The sequence below is a fragment of the Urocitellus parryii genome, chromosome 1 (assembly GCF_045843805.1).
Source record: "Urocitellus parryii isolate mUroPar1 chromosome 1, mUroPar1.hap1, whole genome shotgun sequence".
NCBI lineage: Eukaryota > Metazoa > Chordata > Mammalia > Rodentia > Sciuridae > Urocitellus > Urocitellus parryii.
The window spans coordinates 191,553,776-191,576,527 of NC_135531.1; the positions used below are offsets into that span (position 1 = coordinate 191,553,776).

At 37.2% G+C, this 22,752-nt stretch overlaps 1 protein-coding gene across 2 annotated transcripts in view; it reads left to right on the forward strand.

Moving 5' to 3' along the window:
* Nucleotides 1-22,752, forward strand: part of Acmsd (aminocarboxymuconate semialdehyde decarboxylase) — a 45,587-nt gene that overhangs the window by 14,683 nt on the left and 8,152 nt on the right. For both annotated transcript variants that reach the window (XM_026389236.2, XM_026389247.1), the window contains exons 3-8: nt 5,161-5,257; nt 8,023-8,072; nt 9,372-9,608; nt 15,171-15,264; nt 17,910-18,005; nt 19,518-19,690. In XM_026389236.2, coding sequence (XP_026245021.1) covers nt 5,161-5,257; nt 8,023-8,072; nt 9,372-9,608; nt 15,171-15,264; nt 17,910-18,005; nt 19,518-19,690 — 747 coding nt within the window. The remainder of the gene's footprint in view (nt 1-5,160; nt 5,258-8,022; nt 8,073-9,371; nt 9,609-15,170; nt 15,265-17,909; nt 18,006-19,517; nt 19,691-22,752) is intronic.

Sequence of the window (22,752 nt, forward strand, 5' to 3'; positions counted from 1 at the left end):
ATTGAGCTGCCCTGGACATGGAGCAGGACCATAAGAGTAGCAGTTCTCTTAAACCAAGGCAGTCCCCATGTGGGTCAGGAGTTGTCTGCTGCCAATACTCCCAGCATCTGGGAAAATTAAGTCCTTTTTTTCTGAAGAGGTATGTGAGTGGTACGACATACCATCTGCCTTGAGAAGGACCTTAAATATTGCTTACCCTAAGCTCTTATTTTAAAGCGTTAGAACCTGATGTCTCAGAAGGATAAGTGGCTCACACATAGGATACAGGACTCCTGAAGGCCATAATATCCCACTTTGCATTATACCATGCTACTCTGGCTTAAAAAAAATATTAGAAGTAATTTTTAAATGTTTATCTGGATAGTAATGGTGGCTTGGGAAAATTCTTTAAATAAACTTGGTTTCCTTTTGAGAGTTTAGAAAAAAATGAGATTGAATTCTGGTTATATTAATTAGAATGGCTTGTTTATTAGTTTAATTTAAGATCTTAATTGATATAGAGTTCAGTGTTAAAAAAAAAAAAAGACTTAACCACACCCTTCATTTCTTACCATGGATTCAGCATGGAAAGAGAAATTTAGAAATGTAGAAAAAGAAATTTAGTGAATCAGATTTTCCTACCGTGTAAATTTTTATCATATAAAGAGGGCATCCTTTCTCTGAAAAATATCAAACTCTTCAGAAAATTATGGTAATTAACTTTTGCCTACTAGATAGATATCAATTGCCAAATATCAGCCTGACAGGGTGGAAAATGGCTTCACATACTTGGGTTCTTGTCTCAGCTCTATACCAACTAAGTATATAGCCTTGAACAAGTCACCGACATGTATGGAATCATTAATAAAATCAAAAATTGAACTTTGTCTTACATCAATTCTTTGGCATCTCCCAGAGAAAACCAATTTCTTCCCTTGAAATTGAAAATAATAGTAAAATCTGGCTGTCATTTATTGAGCATGCTATCTGGCATAGTGCTAAATTCTTTACAAACGTGTTAATGAATCTTCTGTATCATTCATGGTTCTGACTTGCAGACAATAGAGCTAGTTTAGAAAAACAGTGCAGAGACTTCTTGGGAAAGCCAGAGATCAAGCTCAGAGACTGTACTTACCTGAACAATGCCCACATCACACCTGATGAGCTGGTCCTGCAGAGAGTCACCAGTCCTAGTCAGACAGGACATTCACATTGTTGCTGCAGAGACTAGAGACCAGACGCTTTGCCCTTGCTGGATCAGTCACATGTGATACTTAAAACAACACCATTGTCTACAGGTAGACTGCACATCCCTGCCACCTCACACTGCTCACTTTCAAACCAGTCCAAGACAGATGCTTCTGATCAGCAGCACCTAGAGTAGCTGCCAGTAGTCCTGCTACAAAAGGAAACTGGGAAACAAATTTTTGGATTCTACCTCAGGAAGGAAGAATCAGAAAATCAAATTTTTGGTTCATATTTTAGAGCTAGTAAAAGTACAGCTGAAACTCAAAGTACTCATAGATTAACTAGTTATACTGCTCCTAAGTAATTTAATAAAATTTATACCTAGATTTTCTTGATTGCAAAGACACTTTTTGACACTCTGCTATATGGGTACTTTATGGTGATTAAGCTTTCCTCATAAGGATCAAGAGAACAATAAAAATCTCTAATTTTCCAGATGAAAGTTTGTTTCCCAACTTTTTCTCTTTCACCATTACCCATCTCTACTCCCTTCTTTGCCAAATTCAGAGACATGTGTTCCTTCATCGCATTTGTGTAATCCATATCAGTCAGGACTCTTGGCTGCAAGCAAATGAAATCAACATGGTTAAGTTTAAGAAGAAAAGGAGTTTGTTGAAAGTATTTTAAGCCTGTCAAAAATTACAAGACATCTGGATAACCAAGCTCATAAAATGTGCAGAAACTAAGGAAAGTCACACAATTGAAGCCACAGCTAAGGCCACATCACAGGAACTGCTGCCCCCAACTGGACACTGGACACTACCACTACTGCCAATGAACATAACCACTAGACAGAATAAATTCACTTGCCTGATTTTTATCACTTGCTGTTTATTAAAAACTGAATACTGAATGGCCAAACTTAGGGTGGAGAAAGCAAAGGCTTAGTGGATTTTGTAGATGGAGGGTAGGCCCTGCCTCCACCAGGATTCCTACAGAAGATTGCCCAACCTGGAAAGGTGGTTCAGATGCTGGCATGGTAAACAGAGGATCTGAGATGAGGCCAATCAATTCTGATGTTTTGGTGTCAGAGATCCAGCTCTTCAGGGATATGGACCCTTATCACAATTACATAAGTCACTCGATCATTAACCTGTTCCCCAGCCCCTGGGGAATAAGAATATGAATATCTGGGGTCTTCCTTATGTAAGGGAGATGGAAATGGACTGCAGGACTGTGGGAGATGGGCAAGGTCTTGTCCATGGAGTAGAAAACAAAGAAGGGTTGTGGCAAGGCTCAGATATAACTCATGATGGAGGGAGATATTTATTAGCTCTTTAGCAGAGGTATGGTTCAGATATTTTACCTCATTTCATAGACTGTCACTTCCTATTGATTTTTTTTTTCTGCGCATAAGTTTTTAGTACCTCTGGCTTTGTTCTTTTTGCTCAAGATTGCTTTGGCTGTTCAGAGTCTTTCATGGTCCATATGAATTTCAGGATTTTCTACTTCTGTGAAAAATAATTTTGATAGGTATTTCATTGAATATGTAGGTTGCTTGAGTGGTACATACTGTATATTAACTTCTAAGCCATAACCATAGGATATCATTCTATCCATTTATGTCTTCTTTAGTTTCTTTCATCAGTTCTTAATAGTTTTCAGTATATAGCTCTTTTACCCCTTAAGTTAATTTTATTGCTAGGTATTCTTCCTTTTAAATGCTATTATAAATAGGATTATTTCCTTGATTTATTTTTTAGATAGTCCATAATTATTGCATAAAAATGCTACTCTTCTTTGAGTTGGTTTTGTACCTTGAAATTTTACTGAAATAATTTTTAATTCTAGAATTTTTTAGTGGAATCTATATATATTATACATCATGATATCTACAAATAAATACAATTTAGCTTCCTCCTTTATGATATAGATACCTTTTATTTCTATTTCTAAATTGCTTTGCCTAAAGCCTCTAGTGCTATGTTGAATACAAGCGGAAAGAGTATCATCTCGTTTTATTCCTGATCTTAGAAGAAAAGCTTTCAGCTTTTCATTAGTAAATATGACTATAGATATGAGATTGTCATACATGAACTTTATTATATTGAGGTACATACTTTCTATACCTAACTTTTTAGAGTTTTATCATGTAAAATGTTTAAATTTGTCAAATGCTTTTTCTGCATCTATTGATATGGTCATGTGGTTTCCTAAAAAAAAAAAAAATAGAACCACCATATGATCCAGCAATTTCACTTATATATATATAAAATCTCCAAATGAAATGAAACCAGTATGTTGAAGAGATATTGCCATACGATTCATTCTTGTTTTATTTGTTTATTTTTGGTATTGGGCATTGAACTCAGGGGTTCTTAGCCACTGAGCCACATTCCCAGTCTTTTTATTTTTTATTTTGAGACAGGGTTTTGCTAAGCTGCTTAGGGCCTTACTAAATTTCTAAGACTGGCCTTGAAGTTGAGATCATCCTGCCTCCTGGGTTGCTGGGATTATAGGCCCATGCCACCATGCCCAGCTATTCATTCTTTAAAAGGAAAAATAAAGAAAATCTCATCATTTGCAACAACCTGAATGAACATGGAGGTTGTTATGTCAAGTGAAATAATCCAGGCACAAAAAGATTAATATTGCATGATCTCACTTACACATGGATCTAAAAAAGTCAGATAGCAAAATGGTGGTTACTTGGGGGTGGGGGTGGGGGACAGAAAGGAAAAGGAATCATCAAAAGATTCAAAATTTCAGTTATAATTCAGAAGACTCATTGTAGTTTATGGTATCTTCAGTTAATAATAATGTTATATACTTGAAAATTGCAAAGAGAATAGATTTTAAATGTTCTCATCACAAAAATTAAATATGTGAAGAAGTTGATAAATTAATTAATTTGATTTAATAATTTTATAATGTATACTTATATTACAACATCATATTATATGCCATAAATATATTAAACATTTATATACCGGGCTGGGGATGTGGCTCAAGCAGTAGTGCGCTCCCCTGGCATGGGTGCAGCCCGGGTTCAATCCTCAGCACCACATACAAACAAAGATGTTGTGTCTGCCAATAACTAAAATGTAAATAAAATATTTTTAAAAATTTATCTACCAATTATATACATACATATATATGTGTGTATATAGGTTTATATATATATGTGTGTGTGTGTATATATGTATATATATACATAATGTGTGTAGATATATATGTATATCTACACACATTATGTATGTCTCACTAAGTTGCTTAGGTCCTCACTAATTTGCTGAGACTGGCTTTGAACTTGTAATCCTCCTGCCATAGCCTCCCAAGCAGCTGAAATTACAGGTGTATGCCGCAATGCCTGGCTAAAATAGATAGTATTTTAAAAGGTAGTATACACAAGCAGTCATGATGTGTGGTGGAAGTGAGCAGTTCAACATGAAATTTTGCACCTGTTTCTAGGTGGATTCATTTCACTGCTCCATTCTTCTACAGGTGTTGACATCAGTGTGGCCTGTTCTGTTGAATAAACCACTTACTTTCACTATCCATACGTTGCTCTCAATAAAGCAAAAGGGTTGAACTAGATGGTCTATCTCAAAAGTCCTTTCCAATTCTGAAATGTTCTAAATTGAACATTTTCCAGATACTGGGCCATCCTCTTGGGTCTTGTAGTCAGTAGCTCAGATCAGCAAGGTAATCATCTCTCCTCAGTCTTGCAGGCCAGAAAGGCCATAACCATGACCTTGCTCTCCATGTGTCCCATCGCTGATACCCACAGAACACGCCCCTTCAACTGAAGGCCAAAGAAAAGCATGAGGAAGAAAAACTGAATCTTATTAAATAAATAATTTCTACTTCTAATGAATTAAGTAAAAAATCTCTAAAAATGTTAGAAGAGAAACATATTCCAAAACCTAAAAAGGAAAGATTAATCCAAATGGGCTTAGGGTCCCATTTACTGATGTGAATTTTCTGCCCCAGGGAGAAGCAAAGATGATGAAAGATGGGAAGGTCTTCAGAGTGGTCCAAGAGAACTGTTGGGATCCAGAAGTTCGTATTAGAGAAATGGATCAAAAAGGTACTTAAAATAAGAAATGCTACCAATGTATGTGTCTGATATAAAAACAACGTCTGCCTTTAAAGTTTGTTAACTGGCATGACCTACCCAGGAACAACTTCTGATCTTTTTCTTTGCCAGGACATGCTGTTCCAGCTTCTGTGGGGAAGAGAGAGGCTTCCACTATAATGCTTTTAAAGTATGGATTTAAAATGCTTTGCAATTAGTTGCATTCTGTTTAAAGTGGAATACTGTATCATCAAAAAGATAATAGTAGCATTTTATTATTTATAACTTCTAGTTCAAATTATTGTAGAATCAATTAAAATTAGAAATGACAGATTAAGGATGTCAATTGTCTGCTTAGTCAAACTTGGGATCCAATTTCTTTCTTTTCTTTTTTTTTTTAACAGATACAACATTTTTTATACCTTTATTTTATTTATTCACTTTTATGTGGTGCTGTGGATCAAATCCAGTACCTCACACATGCTAGGCAAATACTCTACCACTGAGCCACAGCCACAGCTCGGACCCAATTTCTTTTTGTCTCAGTGCACTAGATAGGTAGGTAGTTAGGTAGGTAGGTAGGTAGGTAGATAGTTAGATAGATAGATAGATAGATAGATAGATAGATAGATAGATAGATACACAGACAGATCTACTGACACAAAAGGGGTATAAGGTTAAAAAAAGGTAATTGTGTAATCTCAGAGTACTCTATGATGAAAGCAATCTGAGAATCTGAAAGAAGAGGATTAAGAAATTTTTGTTTCAAAGCTGAATTGCTAACAATTTCTAGGAACTGCTTGCATTCCTTATATCTAAAAAGAAAACAAGTCCTCACGATTAAGAATTTCAAAGACTATCTAAAATATATGATGGCCACATAATGCTTTCATTTATTACTTCCTGGCTGACTATGCTCCCTGAGGAGAGCATGCTCCAAGAAAATGCATCAAACCTTTCAGACTTACATGAGCCAAGCCCATTCTGGGGAATTCACCCCTTCTGGCACTACCAGTCCTCAATTGTGACATTGGTGATCTAAATTTGAACCAGAAAACAAACAACACACTCATACACACACACACACACACACACACTCACACACAACACACACACCAGTTTAGAACTACCATTTTCCTAATCAAAGAAAGAAAAATTTAGAAGTTTTTATATATTTATACAGAAAGAGAGAGAGAGTAGAAGACTTTGATTTTATTCCAAGGAATCAACCTGGCAGCCCAAAATGACTAGGTGGTCTCTGGTATGTTAGAATCTATAGGAAACTTTTGTCTAGGTGTGGCTTTCCATTTTTTATTTATTGTTTGTTTTTTGTTTATTTATTGGCACCAGGGATTGAACCCAGGGGGACTGACTTAGCCACATCCCCGGCCCTTTTTATTTTTTATTTTGAGACATGGGTAAGTTGCTTAGGGCCTCATTAAATTGCTGAGACTGGTTTTGAAATTGCAATCCTCTGCCTCAGCCTCCTAAGCTTCTGGGATTGCAGGAGTGTGCCACCACGCCCAGCTGCTTTCTATATTTTTTAACAATTTAAAATATACCTTTATGGCCTGGCATAGCAGCACATACTTCTAATCCTGGCAATGCAAAACAAAATAAAATATTTATATAAATATTTTAAATATAAATACTTCATATATATTTTAAAGATAAATATTTTAAATATATTTTAAATATAAAATAATATTAAAAATGTCTCAAAATAAAATGGGCTGGGGATGTGGCTCAGCAGTTAAATGTCCCTGGGTATAATCCTGGGTACCAATTCCTGGTATATATATGTCTCTATATAAATTTTATATATAAATTACACACACACACACACACACACACACACACACATATCCCTAGGTGGCATTCAGATGGAACTTTTCAGAATCTGAAGCACTTCCCTGTTCTAAGAGTACATTAGGATAGAAGCAGAGCTGGAGAAGAACATGCTTCCTAGATCTACAACAAAGAGCAAGGCTTTGCTATAGATGTGAATGGATAAAAATGGCCCATGCTTTCAAGGAGAAAACTAGCGGGAATGAGACTTGGCTGACTAGTGTCAGAAATCATTTATGGCTATAGTATAGATGGAAGTACACGTCTCTTTGGCTGTTGTTGTTTCAACCCATTGCTATCATTGAGAAAATAGTCATGACTAATCCTTACTGAACATTTACTTTGTGTCATACACTGTTCTGAACACCCAACAGGTATTGATTCATTTAATTCCTACAACAGCTCCAGGAGGTGGGCTCTCTTGAAGACAAGTGATTCTTGGCATCCTAGATTCTGGAGCCAAACTCAGGATCTCATTCTGGATATTTCAGACAATGAGGCTCCAACTAGGCTGATTTAGGAGCTGAATTAAGAGGGTAGGGAAGAGTGCTAAGAGATACATTGTCATGTGTGACCTAAGTTGAAAAATCCTGGCAGGGGTGGAGGGGCAGGGAACAGTGGAAAATGTCTTGCTTAAATAACACTTTACAGGAAGGAGGGTGGAAGAAACTCCTGGTCAGTGAGTCAACTTATTTTTCTTGAATGACCTAATTTTGGTCCAACCTTTACCTCTCTCCCAAGATCTTAGGCTGATGGATGAGGTAGGCCTGGGAAATGGCCTGAGAGAAGGGGCACAGGGAGGAGCACCCAGGGAGAGGTGACAGGAGGAGGTCGGGGCAGAGGCTTGCTGGCCTCTTCGCTCTGGGAAAGGCAGTAGTGCCTGGGTTATCCTTCTCACCAGCTTTGCTTTTCTTTGTGTCTGTGTCTAGGAGTATCAGTGCAAGCTCTTTCCACCGTTCCTGTCATGTTTAGCTACTGGGTGAGTATGAAACTTCAGACCATCACCCTAGTGGGGAATGCTCATGTCTAGCTCCCCAACAAGTGACCAAGGCTCCCCCTCCCCCAACAACAGCAGCATCCTCTCCCAGGCCTGTCTTCTTAGCCATGTCCTTGCTCCAGAACAGTAGCCAGTAGGATGTGACTCACATTAAAGTTCCACTAGAACTCAACCTTCATCTCCACCAGAATGTACCTGTCTGGTGACTCATTCCTGCAATGCCTTGCTGGGGATCTGACAAGCCAGTTTATTCTGAGGTGAGAATGATTTTGAAAAAAGATGATCACAGCCTAATGTGTTGCTTCTCCCAAGGAAATATATAATTCAAAGTGAAAGTCCTGGACTTGGATCCCTTTCCTCAAGTTAACAAATCTCAAGCACGGAAAATTTCAGGCATGATTTGGAGCCTGCTGAGGGAAACTTCTGTGTAGTGTTGAAGTTGTACTAAATACCTGCCCAGCCAAGCAGATATTCACTCCTCTTGTGATTTAAGAAGTAATGGAAATACCACCCATTCCATATACTTCCCCAACCTGTGTTCATAAATCCAGTATCAGAGGTTTAGGCCTTCTCTGCTCCTGTGTTTAGATTCACTACTTAAAATAAAATGCCTTAAAACCTCAGTATGCCTGAACTTATCAAACTAAGCATCACTTTGACCAGACAACTGGAATTGCAAGTAGAGTACCGAATTCCTGGCAGCGGGGTAATGTTGAAAGAAAGAAGACAGTGCAGAAGAGAGAGTTAGAGAAACCAAAAGCAAAATTTATCTGTCTTAGCCTTTTGCTGAGTCTAGCTCCAAGTGTCATAGCCAATAGGAAGGATATATAAGAGGAGAGACAAGGATGGTAGAAGTCTGTGAGCAAGGCTAGCATCCCTAAAAGAAGAGTGACAAAAATGTGAACTGATGGTAGCTTCAGGCATTGGGCCAGATACAGCCTTCTAACTGAGGAAGCCATCAAAATCTGTCTGCAATTGGTGGTAGCCCATTTTCATTTCGTCTCTAGTATGAAATGGCCCAGTAATTAGGATGCCAGTCCCAGTAATCTATTCTAGCTTCAATTTTTCTAAGTGACCAGTATACACTGGCAGTTTTCTTTGATATTTACAAAGATTGGGTCTTCTGTGGGGAGTGCCTTTCTCATTCTGTACCTCAGCTTTATGATGGGTAAAGCCATTGAGAAGGACAAATAGTTTAGCCAAGAGAAGGCATTGTTTAGAGTAAATGACTAAAGAAGTAGGTTTTGAACAACATAGTTTTCCCTCTCCTGTTTCCACCAGGCCAAACCTCAAGACACTTTGGATCTATGCCAACTTTTAAACAACAACATAGCTGCCACTGTTGCCAGCCACCCCAGGAGGTTTGTGGGTCTGGGGACATTACCCATGCAGGCTCCAGAGCTGGCCATCAAGGAGATGGAGCGCTGTGTGCAGGAGCTGGGGTTTCCAGGGGTCCAAATTGGCTCCCACATCAATAAGTGGAACCTGAATGAGCAGGAACTCTTCCCGGTCTATGCAGTGAGTACACAGCTGTCACTCAACCAAGGCGTAGCCCCAGAACACATAGCTGGGAACAGGCATCTTGCTGGGTGCTAGTAGGAAGATACAGGCACCTCCCACTGGAGTGGAAGACAGAAATAACTTATAAGTAGACAGGAGATGTGGAAATCCTCTACCAAAACTCCTCCCGAAAAAGGAATGGGTCATTCTACAGAAGAAGGGCAGTGTAAATACTTCCTAGGCCAGTTCTGAGTTAACTCAGTGATGACATATCTCTTCTTCCTATCATTCTTGTTCTCTTTTTAATCTTTTATTTGGAAGCCTAAATATCACCCTCATCACAAGCATTGTGTATAGAACCATGTCATTGCCAAAAAAAATTGGGTTTTCTTTGGGAAAAATACTTAATGTATTTCAAAAATATGAAATAAATTTGAAGAAACTATGGAAAATACAGAAAAATATAAATAAATAAAAAGTCACCCTTAATCCTGCAACTCAAAGTAACAACCGTTGTAGTACATTTTGTTTTTTTAAAACTGCATATATCCTAAGCCAACCTCAGCAACTTAGCAAGGCCCTAAGCAACTAAGTGAGACCCTTTCTTTAAATAAAATACAAAAAAGGGCTGGGGTATGGCTTAGTGGTTAAGTGCCCCTGAGTTGAATCCCTGGTACAAAAAGAAAAAAACTTCATATATCCATACTTTAACAAAACTGACATTTTTTTACACTTGTGTTTTCAAATGCTAATTGAGAACTTCCAAACTAAATGAAATTTATCTTAATGTGTGATTTTTAACTGCAGAATATTCTAATATATGAATTTATTTTTATTTATTTAACCTGACCTCAATTAATAAACTTTTTAAATTATTTTTTATTTATTTATGATAGCAGAATGCATTACAATTCTTATTCCACATATAGAGCACAATTTTTCATATCTCTAGTTGTATACAAAGTATATTCACACCAATTCATGTTTTCATACATTGTACTTTGAATAATAATGTCCATTACATTCCACCATCATTTCTAACCCCATGGCCCCTCCCTTCTCTTCCCATCCCTCTGCCCTATCTAGAGTTCGTTTATTCCTCCCATGCTCCCCCTCCCTACCCACTATGAATCAGCCTCCTTATATCAGAGAAAACATTAAGCATTTGGTTTTTTGGGATTGGCTAATTTCACTTAGCATTATCTTCTCCAACTCCATCCATTTACCTGCAAATGCCATGATTTTATTCTCTTTAATTGCTGAATAATATTCCATTGTGTATATATACCACATTTTTAAATCCATTCATCTATTGAAGGGAATCTAGGTTGGTTCCATAGTTTAGCTATTGTGATTATGCTGCTATAAACATTGATGTGGCTGTGTCCCTGTAGTTTGCTGTTTTTAAGTCCTTTGGGAATAGACTGAGGAGAGGGATACCTTGGTCAAATGGTGGCTCCATTCCCAGTTTTCCAAGAAATCTCCATACTGCTTTCCATATTGGCTGCATACCATTTATTGATTCTTGATTTTAATTCTTGTGCCAAAGAAGTCTTATTAAGGAAGTTAATCTCCATCCCACATGATGGACATTAGGACCTATTTTTTCTTCTATTAGATGTAGGGTCTCTGGTTTTATTCCTAGGTCCTTGATCCATTTTGAGTTAAGTTTTGTGCATGGTAAGAGATAGGAGTTTAATTTCATTTTGTTGCATATGGATTTCCAGTTTTCCCACCACCATTTGTTGAAGAGGCTACCTTTTCTCCAATGCATGTTTTTGACAACTTTGTCTAATATTAGATAATTGAAATTTTGTAGGTTAGACTCTGCGTCCTCTGTTTTGTACCATTGATCTACCAGTCTGTTTTGGTACCAATCCCATGCTGTTTTTGTTACAATTGCTGTATAGTATATTTAAGGTCTAGTATAGTGATACCACCTGCTTCACTCTTCCTGCTAAAGATTGCTTTAGCTATTCTGGGTCTCTTATTTTTCCAGATGAATTTCATGACAGCTTTTTCTATTTCTATGAGAAATATCATAGGGATTTTGATTGGAATTGCATTAAATCTGTACAGTGATTTTGGTAGTATGGTCATTTTTATAATATTTTAACTTTTTTCTTTAAGGTTCTGTAATTTTCATTATATAGATCTTTCACCTCTTTCACTAAGTTGAATCCCAAGTATTTGGGGGGGGGGAGGAGTCTATTGTAAATGGGGTAGTTTTCCTCATTTCCCTTTCACAGGATTTGTCACTGATATACAGAAATGCCTTTGATTTATAGGTGTTGATTTTATATCCTGCTACTTTGCTGAATTAATTTAATAGTTCTAGAATTTTTCTGGTGGAACTTTTAGGGTCTTCTAGTTATAGAATCATATCATCACCAAATAGTGCCAATTTGAGTTCTTCTTTTCCTATGTGTATCCCTTTCATTTCTTTCATCTAATTGCTCTGGCCAGTGTTTCAAGAACTATATTAAATAGAAGTGATGAAAGAGGGCATCCTTTGTCTTGTTCCAGTTTTTAGAGGGAATGCTTTCAATTTTTCTCCATTTAGAATGATGTTGGCCATCATGGGGCTTAGCATAGATATCTTTTATGATGTTGAGATATGTTCCTGTTATCCCTAATTTTTCTAGTGTTTTGAACATGAAGGGGTGCTATATTTTGTCAAATGCTTTTTCTATGTCTAATCTATTAAGAAACTTATAAAATCACATATTTTGAAAATGTATAGTAAAAATCCATAGTGAAAAATTATGCCATGAAATTGTTAACATTTGATGAAATTAGATGGTGAGAATATCAATGTTTGTTGAACTATTGTTTACACTTTCTATATTTTTTTAAGAGAGAGTGAGAGAGGGAGAGAGCGAGAGAGAGAGAATTTTTTTAATATTTATTTTTTAGTTCTCGGCGGACACAACATCTTTGTTTGTATGTGGTGCTGAGGATCAAACCCAGGCCACATGCATGCCAGGCGAGCGCGCTACTGCTTGAGCCACACCCCCAGCCCCGCTTTCTATATTTAAAATACTTCAAAATAAAATAATTTTCAAATATTCAGTGCCATCCATTTTTGAAGAACCCAACTTCAAACATGTATCACTTCACAATTCTATTACTAGCCCTCCTCTTCTTTCTGTTTCTTCTGTAACTAAACCTGCTATACTCAATATCAGAATTCAAGATGCATGAGTCTTTACTCAATTGCATTTCTAAATTCCTTACTTCCCTCCTAGAATTACAATGACTGATTCACTTTGTAATCTTTTCATTGTAAGTGCAAAATCTTTAATAATGTATTAAATAGACATTTATGGACTCACCAGGCACCGTACTCACTATCATTTATTCATTTTTTATTCATTTAATATTTATTGAGCTCTAATTACATGCAAAAATATCTATGGTAACTGCTCACCAGTTGGGGGATTACCTGTTAAATTGCCTCCTGGTGACCTGAAACATTTCAGGTTCCTCTAAATATTGAACTCCAGGAAGCTTATTGGCTGCAGTGGCATAGTTGATACAGTGATGTTTCCTGGAAACCTTAATGAGCTTTGAAAAATGATTTATTTACTTGTGCATCCAAGTTGTTTCAGCACAGTGTGAGTGAAACTTCAGTTGCAAGTCATTTTATTATTCATTAGAATCAAATATATGAATTAATAAGGGGCTTAGAAAGTAACAGCAGCCAATTGGAGTCCACATAGATATTTTCATTTGTGTGACTATCTCATCAATCATTCTAACTATATTAGGGGCTGCCAGTCTCTGAAGGATTCAGGAGCACATCCTGACCCCTGTGGACTTGTAATGTCCTGGGGTTGACAGCACATTTGTTTGGTTAGCAAGCCTTGCCTGCCTCACTGCTCTCTAGTTTGCGTCAGTAACCTGCTCAAACAAATGAGGAATTTCTGAGAGCCAAATTGGCTTGGTCATTTTAACGTAAGCCTGGTGCTCCAGAGCATCTAACTATCCCCTTAATCTCCAAGATCTCTGTTGCTAGTGAGTAAACCAAATTACACATGCTCAAGTCAGTTTTTAGGTACAAAAATGACATTGTTACTGCTACAAGGCAGATGAAATGGTAGTACTAGATTGCCTGGCTCTACCATTTTTCTGCCAGGAATACTGAGTAAGTTACTTAGACTCTATCTACCTCAATTTTCTTCTTTGTAAAATGAGGGGGAATAAGAGTGTTTATCTCATAAAGGATTAAATTAGTCCATAATTGTCAAATTCTTATAACAACTTCAGCACATGGTAAGTTCTCAGTGAATGTTAGCTGTGATTTTGAGAGTATAAGTGACTTTATGTAGAGATAAAATGCCTTATGTACATAAGGAGATCTTTTAAATATTGATTTAAATTGAATTGAAGTAAACCATCATAGGCACATAGATTAAAGTGTCATCTAATGAGGACTCAAATACTACTGAGATGTGCCTTTGCCAAACCCAAACTGTCCCCAAGAAGATGTTATTCTCTTTCCAAACTGCATTCATTATCAGAAATCAATTAGCTCCTCTCCCTTCAAAAGGCTTGATTTCTCTGCTCCCCAGAATCTGTTGAGTTAGAAATCTTCTTCAATTTATCCTTTGTCAGCCATTTCCAGAATTCCCTTTTGTCCAAAACTGTTTTTCCATTTTTAAAATGCTTATGTACACAAGTCACATTGCATCAGCCCAGTTAGCACAAATATTTATGTATGAAGATAGGATGAGTCACTCCAGCACCCCAAAACATTCTAAAAGAAAATGTTCTAAGGAAAATGTGTTTTGAACCTTAGTAAGCACTAATATTCAATGCTTGTTGAGGGAACTTATCTTAATTAAACATTCTGTTGAATAAAGGTCATTCTATCCAGATTGTGTTTCCATTTCCCAGAAGTCCCTGGAGCAGGTTTGTCCATGACATTTATCTTAAAACCTGCCAAGCTCAGGTGAGGTGATCTCATTCACAGCAGACTGTTCAGGGATTCATCTGGGCTCTGGGGACTGTGTGAGTGCCTATAGACCCCAGAAGTTACCACCCACTGTGGGTTCTGAATGGCTCAGTAGTTCATACGTCAGCCCAGCCCTGAAACACTGGTCTCCAACCATCATTGTCTCATTTTCTATAGCCTCAGGTGGAAAAAAAGAAAGGAGCATTCCTGCCCTGACTTCAAGAATATCACATCTCTACTGTCTTTGCCAAAGAGAGGACCATGTAGGAGCCAGCAGGGAAATGTGCCCCCACATTGGAGGTGTGGGATTATTAGTTCCTAGACATTTTGCCCCCAGAGAACATTTGTGAGTGATGGCTATTTCCTGTGACTTGTTCTGCCAAACAATATATTAAATGCATCAACCTCAATGGTAAATCCACCAATTCCCTTTTTCAATTCTAAAAGTCCTTTTTATTTCCCAAACAGGAGCAGAGTTTATCAATGATTCGATTATATAGATCAAGAAACAATTTCAACAATATTTTAGTTTATTTATTCAGATAAGCAGTTTCCCTAAAACAGTACCTTGTATTTGCTGGCTCCTTCAAATAACCTCTCTCTTTCTCATTGCTTCTTTGAAGGCAGCTGAACGGCTGAACTGCTCCCTGTTTGTGCACCCTTGGGACATGCAGATGGATGGGCGGATGGCTAAATATTGGCTTCCTTGGCTCGTAGGTTTGTGTCAGCTTGGGGTCTGGAACAGACACCAAACCTTGGGTTTTTCCAGTCATCTCTGAAACCCTCTTGTCAAGAGAGAAAATATGAATAATTAACTTGATTGAAAATAATAGCAACTGCCATTTATTGAGCAAATAAGTGCTGTATATATTACTGTTTGATTTTGATCATATCTAGTATGATCATAAATAAGTCACATCCTAAATAAATAACATATTTACTCTACAAGGTTGATATTATAATGACCACTTTACAGATGGAGAAACTAAGTCTTGGGGTGGTTAGGTAATTTGTCTACATCACACAGTTAATGAGAGAAAATGGAATTTGCACATATCTGTTTGATTGCACAATTAACAGCATCAGCTGTTATAAATGAGGGCCTGGAATTATAAGTAGAAAGTTAACTTCTTCTACACAGGGATCTGAAACCTTAGATTATAGAAGACCTGTATTCCCGATGATGACCCTGTTATTTGCTCTCTCTTCTGCTCTTTTTTATTCCCCCTGTACCAGTTATTCAAGGTTCCACATGAAAGTGAGGGAAACAGAAAAAGAAGAAGCCTCCCTTTATCCTATCCAATTTCTTAGCATTGGTCCCAATAGGAAGGAAAGATGGAGAATAGATGTAAAATTCTGGAGCTACAAGTGAAAAGTGCAGCTAATCAAAAACCCAGTGAAAAGTGTTGGACTTTATTAGAGGGGGATTATCCATTCTCTCTCTCCAGTCTCTCCAGTCTAATTAGTATAATTATTAATTATGAAGTAATCAAATGGCAACCACCATGAAGAGTTAAATGAAAAACAATATATTGGAAGTCAAAACCAGAATTTCTGTTGCAGCTTAATTTCTATTTCACTGTATAATCTGAGGCAAATCACTTCATCACCTTGGGCCCCATTTCCTCATCTGTAAAATAACGAAACTGATCTGGATTCCTTTAAAGTTATCTTTCTGCTCTTACACTTTATATGCTCCTGTGATTGCTGGTGGCAACTAAAGTATTTAAATAAGATAGCTTCCTACCCACCCCTACCAAGTTATTGAATAACAAGAAGAAGAGATAACCTAAGAGGCTCAGTCAGTTCTGTCTAGCTTCCAAGATAATCTCATCCCGATTCACAAACTTTTGACAAGTCCAACAAACTTACTTATATTGCAACTTTCCACATGGAAAACATTATTTGCATATAGTCATTTCATCATTCATTTATGTAACACACATGTGTGTGTGTGTGTGTGTGTGTGTGTGTGTATAGATCTCCTCAAAAATATCAAGCTTTGTACTAGGCACTTGGGATATACATCTGAACAAAACCTCTGCCCTCATGGAGCTTATATTCTGGCTTGAGGAAAAAAATATTTTAAACAACTACACCAATCATAAACATGCAAACAGGTCAATTTCAAGAAAGTTATTGTGAATACAAAAATGATGTTAGTGCATTGTACAATTTCCAGCAGGGAAGGATACAATCCAATTCACATTGTAAATGTAACTTTAGCTCCTCAATGAAGGATGTCTTATGAGGCTGTGGTTGAAGTAATTAATGGAAAGCAGAATCACAGGACCAGAAAGAAATAATGCTGTCCATTCCCCAGCTTTCAGTAAGCTCTGCCTTTAGCTCAATTCAAGATGGATATGAATCCATCATTTTTCCAAAATTCCCAGGAGGCCAGGGAGCTAGAAGTATCTCTGCCTGTGGTGTATCAATGGGCAGAATGAGCATCCAGGGAAGCCTCAGTCGGCAGACCAAAGTCAGGCTTCCTCAGAAGGTGCAGGGCACAGCTGTACAGCATTCAGATATCTTTGAATCACAGTTGGAAAAGCAGTCATCTGGCAATGTAGCCTAAACTGGCTCCTTGGGGATGAAGGCATAAGACATGGATCAGCTGTTTCTTCTAGGAGCACAAAGCACTTGAAACAACTTATGTTAATCCTGTGATTTTCAACCTTAGCAAAAGGTTGAAAAAGGCAGCAAAAATTTGGAAGAAATAGCAATAATAGTTAATATTGAGCAATAACTGAATGCCAGGAGCTATCTGCTGAATCCTCAAAACAGCCTATGGCAGGAACTAGCCATTATGATCCTCATTTTACAGATGAGGAAATTAAGACACAGAGAGGTAACTAATTTTTGCTGAGCACAATGATAGAATGTGACATTCTATCCAGGAACTTTGCTGACATCATACTTGCAAAATTCCATAAAAGCCTTGCAAGATAGGCAGCAAGGTCTTCATTTTTACAGGTAAGAAGCACAGATCCAGTAATATTAAATAGCCTATCACAGACCAGGAGGCAGAAAATTGCAGGAGCTAGCATTCAGCCCAGACTCCTTACACTCACTCTGCTTGCCCTACTCCATCCAAAAGTGAAGTCAGGAGAATCAGGACAAGACCTAGGTCCTCAACAGCGCTAGCCACTAGACAACTCTCTGTAATGGGAAGCTTCAGATGATTCTTCTTGCCAAAGCAATGGCATGTATGCAGCTAAATCATGCTGGGGCTCAAGGACCCTAACTTTCTTGGGACTGACTATTCCCTGGCTATTAGCTACTATTCCTCAGCCATTAATATTACCAAGCTTCTTCCTGCTCAAGGTGACAAGCATAAACTTTGTGACTATTTCCTCTTTCAGGAATGCCAGCAGAGACCACCATGGCTGTTTGCTCCATGATCATGGGTGGGGTGTTTGAGAAGTTTCCTAAACTGAAAGTGTGCTTTGCACATGGAGGTAAGACCATGTTTGCATTACTCAGTTCAGGTTGTCATAATGAAATGCCATATATGGGGTGGCTTAATCAACAGACATGTATTTTCTCACAGTTCTAAAAACTGAAAGTCCAAGATCTAGGAGTCAGCAGGGTTGGTGTCTAGTGAGAGTTTTTTTCCTGGTTACAGATGGCTACCTTTCCATAGTGTTCTCACATGACCCTTTTCCTGTGCATGCATGGGTCAGGGATTAGAGTGGGGTGATTGGAGAGTTCTAATATTTCTTCATTTTCCTACAAGGACATCAGTCCTACTGGATTAAGGGCCCCACCCTCTGACCTCATGTAACCTTAATTACCTCCTTAAAGTCCTGTCTCCTCCAAATACACTCACATTGGAGGTTAGAACCTCAACACAGGAATCCTGGAGGGTTACACTTCCATTCATAACATCCTTCCAACCACTTTTCTAGTCATATGATGTATGGGGACCAAATTCCATTTCTGTAAGCAAATTTAGTTTGGTTGGCACGGTTTTCATTTTATTTTGTTTTTTATTTAAATCCCTCTAGTCAAGCAAAGTAAGGGGAAAAGCAGGGGCAGAGCCCATGAAAACAGAGGGAAGATCAGTGGAGTAGAGGAAGGAGATTGAGTGGGAGAGAGGAGGAATAGGAAAAGTGGAATGAATTTGACAAAAGTATATTGTGTACATATATGAATATGCCACAGTGAGTTCCACCTTTATGTATATCTATAATGCACCAAATTAAAAAATAATAAATAGAAGGGAAACCAATAGCGTGGAGGAAGGGGAATGGAGAAGGAGGAGCAGAGGGAAAGAAGAAGCACTGGAGACTGAAATGGAGCAAATTATATTCCATGCATGTATGATTATGTCAAAATGAACCCCACTATTATGTATAAATATAATGCACTAATAAAATATTCTTAAAAATAAATAAATCCCTCTACTCAGACTATGAGCTCTCCAATCCCTAATATGCCACCATGATTTTGATATCACTCAACTGCTAGGTCATCTCAATATTTTGCTATGATAACCACATTAAATTTGAAAAGCTTATATCTTTACATACTTGTGTACTCTCTTTGGCACAAATTCCTCAGAAATTTGGATTTCTGGATATATTCATGCCATTTTTCCCAAGTCATCTTCCAGCATTTGGAACCCAGCAGGTCCTTTATAAATACCTGATCAGCTGGGCTATGGAAACTTCTCCTTAGAACATCAGGATTTAAAGGAATTCTTTTCAAAAATACTGGGGATTGAACCCAACGGTGCTTTACCACTGCGCGACATGCCCATTCCTTTATTTGTTTGTTTGTTTATTTTGAGACAAAGTCTTACTAAGTTGCTTAGGGCCTCACCAAGTTCCTGAGGCTGGCGTTGAATTTGCGATCCTCCTGCTTTAGCCTCTGGAGTCACTGGGATTTACAGGTGTGCGCCACTGCACCCAGCAAAAGGAATCCTTTTTAATCAACGCTAGCTGCTCAGTAATGAATTTTACTTGCAGGTGGTGCTTTCCCTTTCACAGTGGGAAGAATTTCCCACGGATTCAACATGCGTCCAGATCTGTGTGCCCTGGACAATCCAACTGACCCGAGGAAATACCTAGGCTCCTTTTACACAGATTCCTTGGTTCATGATCCTCGGTCCCTCAAGCTGTTAGTAGATGTCATGGGAAAGGTAAGCTAGGTTTGCTATTTGGATGGTATATGCAGAGCACAAATCTGTAACCAGTTACTTGGCAAGTTAAGTAAAGGCCAATGTGAATTCATTTTTTAAAAAATTAACTATTTAATATAGTTGTCCCTTGATATCCAAAAGGAATTGGTTCCAGGATCACCAGAGTTACCAAAATTCTCAGATGTTCAAGTCTCTTATATAAAATGGCTTAGTGTTTGCATATTTCCTACACACATCTTCCTATATATTTTTAACTCATCTCTAGATGACTTATAATATCTAATACAATGAAAATACTAAGTAAACAGCATAGTTATACTTTACTAGTATAGTAAATAGTTGTTACACTGTACTGTTGAAGGAATAGTGACAATGGGGAAAGTCTGTACATGTTCAGGGCAGAAGCAATTTTTTTTCCAAAATATTTTCAATCTATGCTTGGTTGAATCCAAGAATATAGGACCCAAGGATACATAGGACCAACTAGCCATTATTTCAGTTCCATTTTATTACTTACAGCTATCTATAGAAGGTTTTCAAGTTTTTCCATTGAAAAAAATTGGGGGACTTTCTTAAAAGTACATGGACATACTGAAAGATTTGTAATATGGTACTTGAATTGAAATCTAAATCTTTAAAAATCTTGCTCTTGGGGTTGGGGTTGTAGATCAGTGGTAGAACACTTGCCTAGCACATGTGAGGCACTGGGTTTAATCCTCAGCACCACATAAAAATAAGTAAATAAAACTAAGGTATTGTGTCCACTTATAACTAAAAAATTATTTTTAAAAAAATCTTGCTCTCTAGAAAAAAAGAGAAAGTTGCAAGTAGTGTTCTATCTCTGGAATAGATACTTCATCTACTTTAATGCTCTTTCTCTGGTTTAAGAAAATCACTAAAATATGAATGTTAAAAATTCTAGTTTGGGAATAAATTTTATTAATCCCTCCTTATCCAAGGGGGATACATTACAATACCTACAATGAATGTCTGAAACCAAGATAGTACCAAATCCTATATATAAGCACTGAGATATTACAGCAGTCAGTCTGATAACAGGATGGTTACCAAGTGACTATTACGAGTAGTCTAAACAGCCTGGATACTCTGGACAAACGGATAATTCATTTGGACTGAACAAAGTGGGACAGTGCAAGATTTTATAATTCAACTCATAATGACATATAATTTCAAACATATGAGCTGTTTATTTCTGGAATTTTCCATTTAATATTACTTTAGTGTAAATAACCAGGGTAACTGAACCATGGAAAGCAAAATACCAGGTAAGGGTTACTACTGTACATAGTTGAACTGTGCCTCTGAGTTATCTAGCTTCTGTGTTGTCCCTGGAGCCAGCAGTTGATGGTGATTATTGATTCTTTTTCGGTTTGGATGGAGGTTGACAGGGAAGTATATAAACAGGAAACCACCGGAAGAGAAGCTGAAAGAGACTTTCTGGGCCCTAGACTTTCAGCAATGAAGGAGGGGAATAGGGAAAGTGGTGGGAAATTGGGGAAAGTTCCATTCTCATGATATCCCTTCAAGCCTAGCATTCTTGGAAATGAAAACATTAGAAGAAAATACCCTTAAAACATACAAAGCCCATCTTCTGAGAAATACCATCAGAAGTGAGGAATACCATTAGCATCTAAAACAGTACTGAGTGCAATACATGTTAGCCAGGGAACCATATGGGAGTACATCTCTGGTAGTACTCCTAGTAAAACTCATAAGGCATTTTGCAAATATAATTATACTGAGATTTTGCATTCAAATTTTGAATGCTTGAACTACTAAAATTTGGACAAAAGTAAACATATCCTTGGGGCTGACATTGTCGCTCAGTGGTAAAGCGCTTGCCTAGCACATGTGAAGCAGTGGGTTCAATCCTCAGCACCACATAAAAAATCAAGAAATATTGTATCCATCTACAACAAAAAAATATTTTTTAAAAAAGTAAATGTAGCCTCATTTTATGTGACATCACAGGCTGGTCAATTCAGGACATAGAAGATATATATATATATATATATATATATATATATATATACCCACGTGTGTGTGTGTGTATGTGTGTGTGTTTGTGTGTGTGTGTGTGTGTGTGTGTGTGTGTGTAAGCTCCAAAAACAAACTTCAAATCAAGAATAGCTAAGAAAAGTTCTAGCAGTAATATATGGGCAAGAGAGTAACCTATCCAGATTGCAACAAGAAAACAGGTTTCTGAGGAATGAGGTCCCCCAGGAAGGAAAAAAAATGAAACTGATGGATTATTTAATGCATTTGAGAGGTAGAAATGATCATTTCCAAATATTAAATAGATCTGTTGGTGTGTTAGGAACAAAAAAACAGTACATACATAGAAAATTAAACCAATGAAAGAAAAGGAAGTAACTCCAAGTAAACAAAAATCTGTATGGGGGCAGATAATCATTGTATATTATTCGACTCAGCATTAAACAATCAGCACTTTACTTATCATCATACATGTATAAGTACTAAATATTGGCTTTATTTAAAATTGTAATTCAATCAAGAAAATAGAGAAGTTGAGTATAAGGAAGAGATTCCCAATGACCATAATGGGAAATCAGTAAATATTCTTCAAAGCTAATGAATCAAGAAATGATAAGCATATTATCAGGGAATATGAATGTAGTTATTGGAAGATGTAAATTAAAAAGGTGAAAGTGGCTACTTTAAAGGATAAGAGTTAAGAAAGTGGCACTGGACTGTTTTTGATAATATATTCTAGTAATATTTGCTTAACTATGTACAGGTGTTATTTTGATAAATCACAATGTTAAACTATATTATAAAACTAAATATATATTATATATTGTAAAAACAATCATTTTAGTATCTATAAACAGACATATATATAAAGTATATTTTCTTTTTTAATATTTATTTTTTAGTTGTAGTTGGATACAATAGCTTTATTTTATTTATTTATTTATTTTTTATGTGGTGCTGAGGATCAAACCCAGGACATTGCACATGCTAGGCAAGTGCTCTTCCACTGAGCTACAATCTCATCCCCAAAGTATATTTTCTTATCT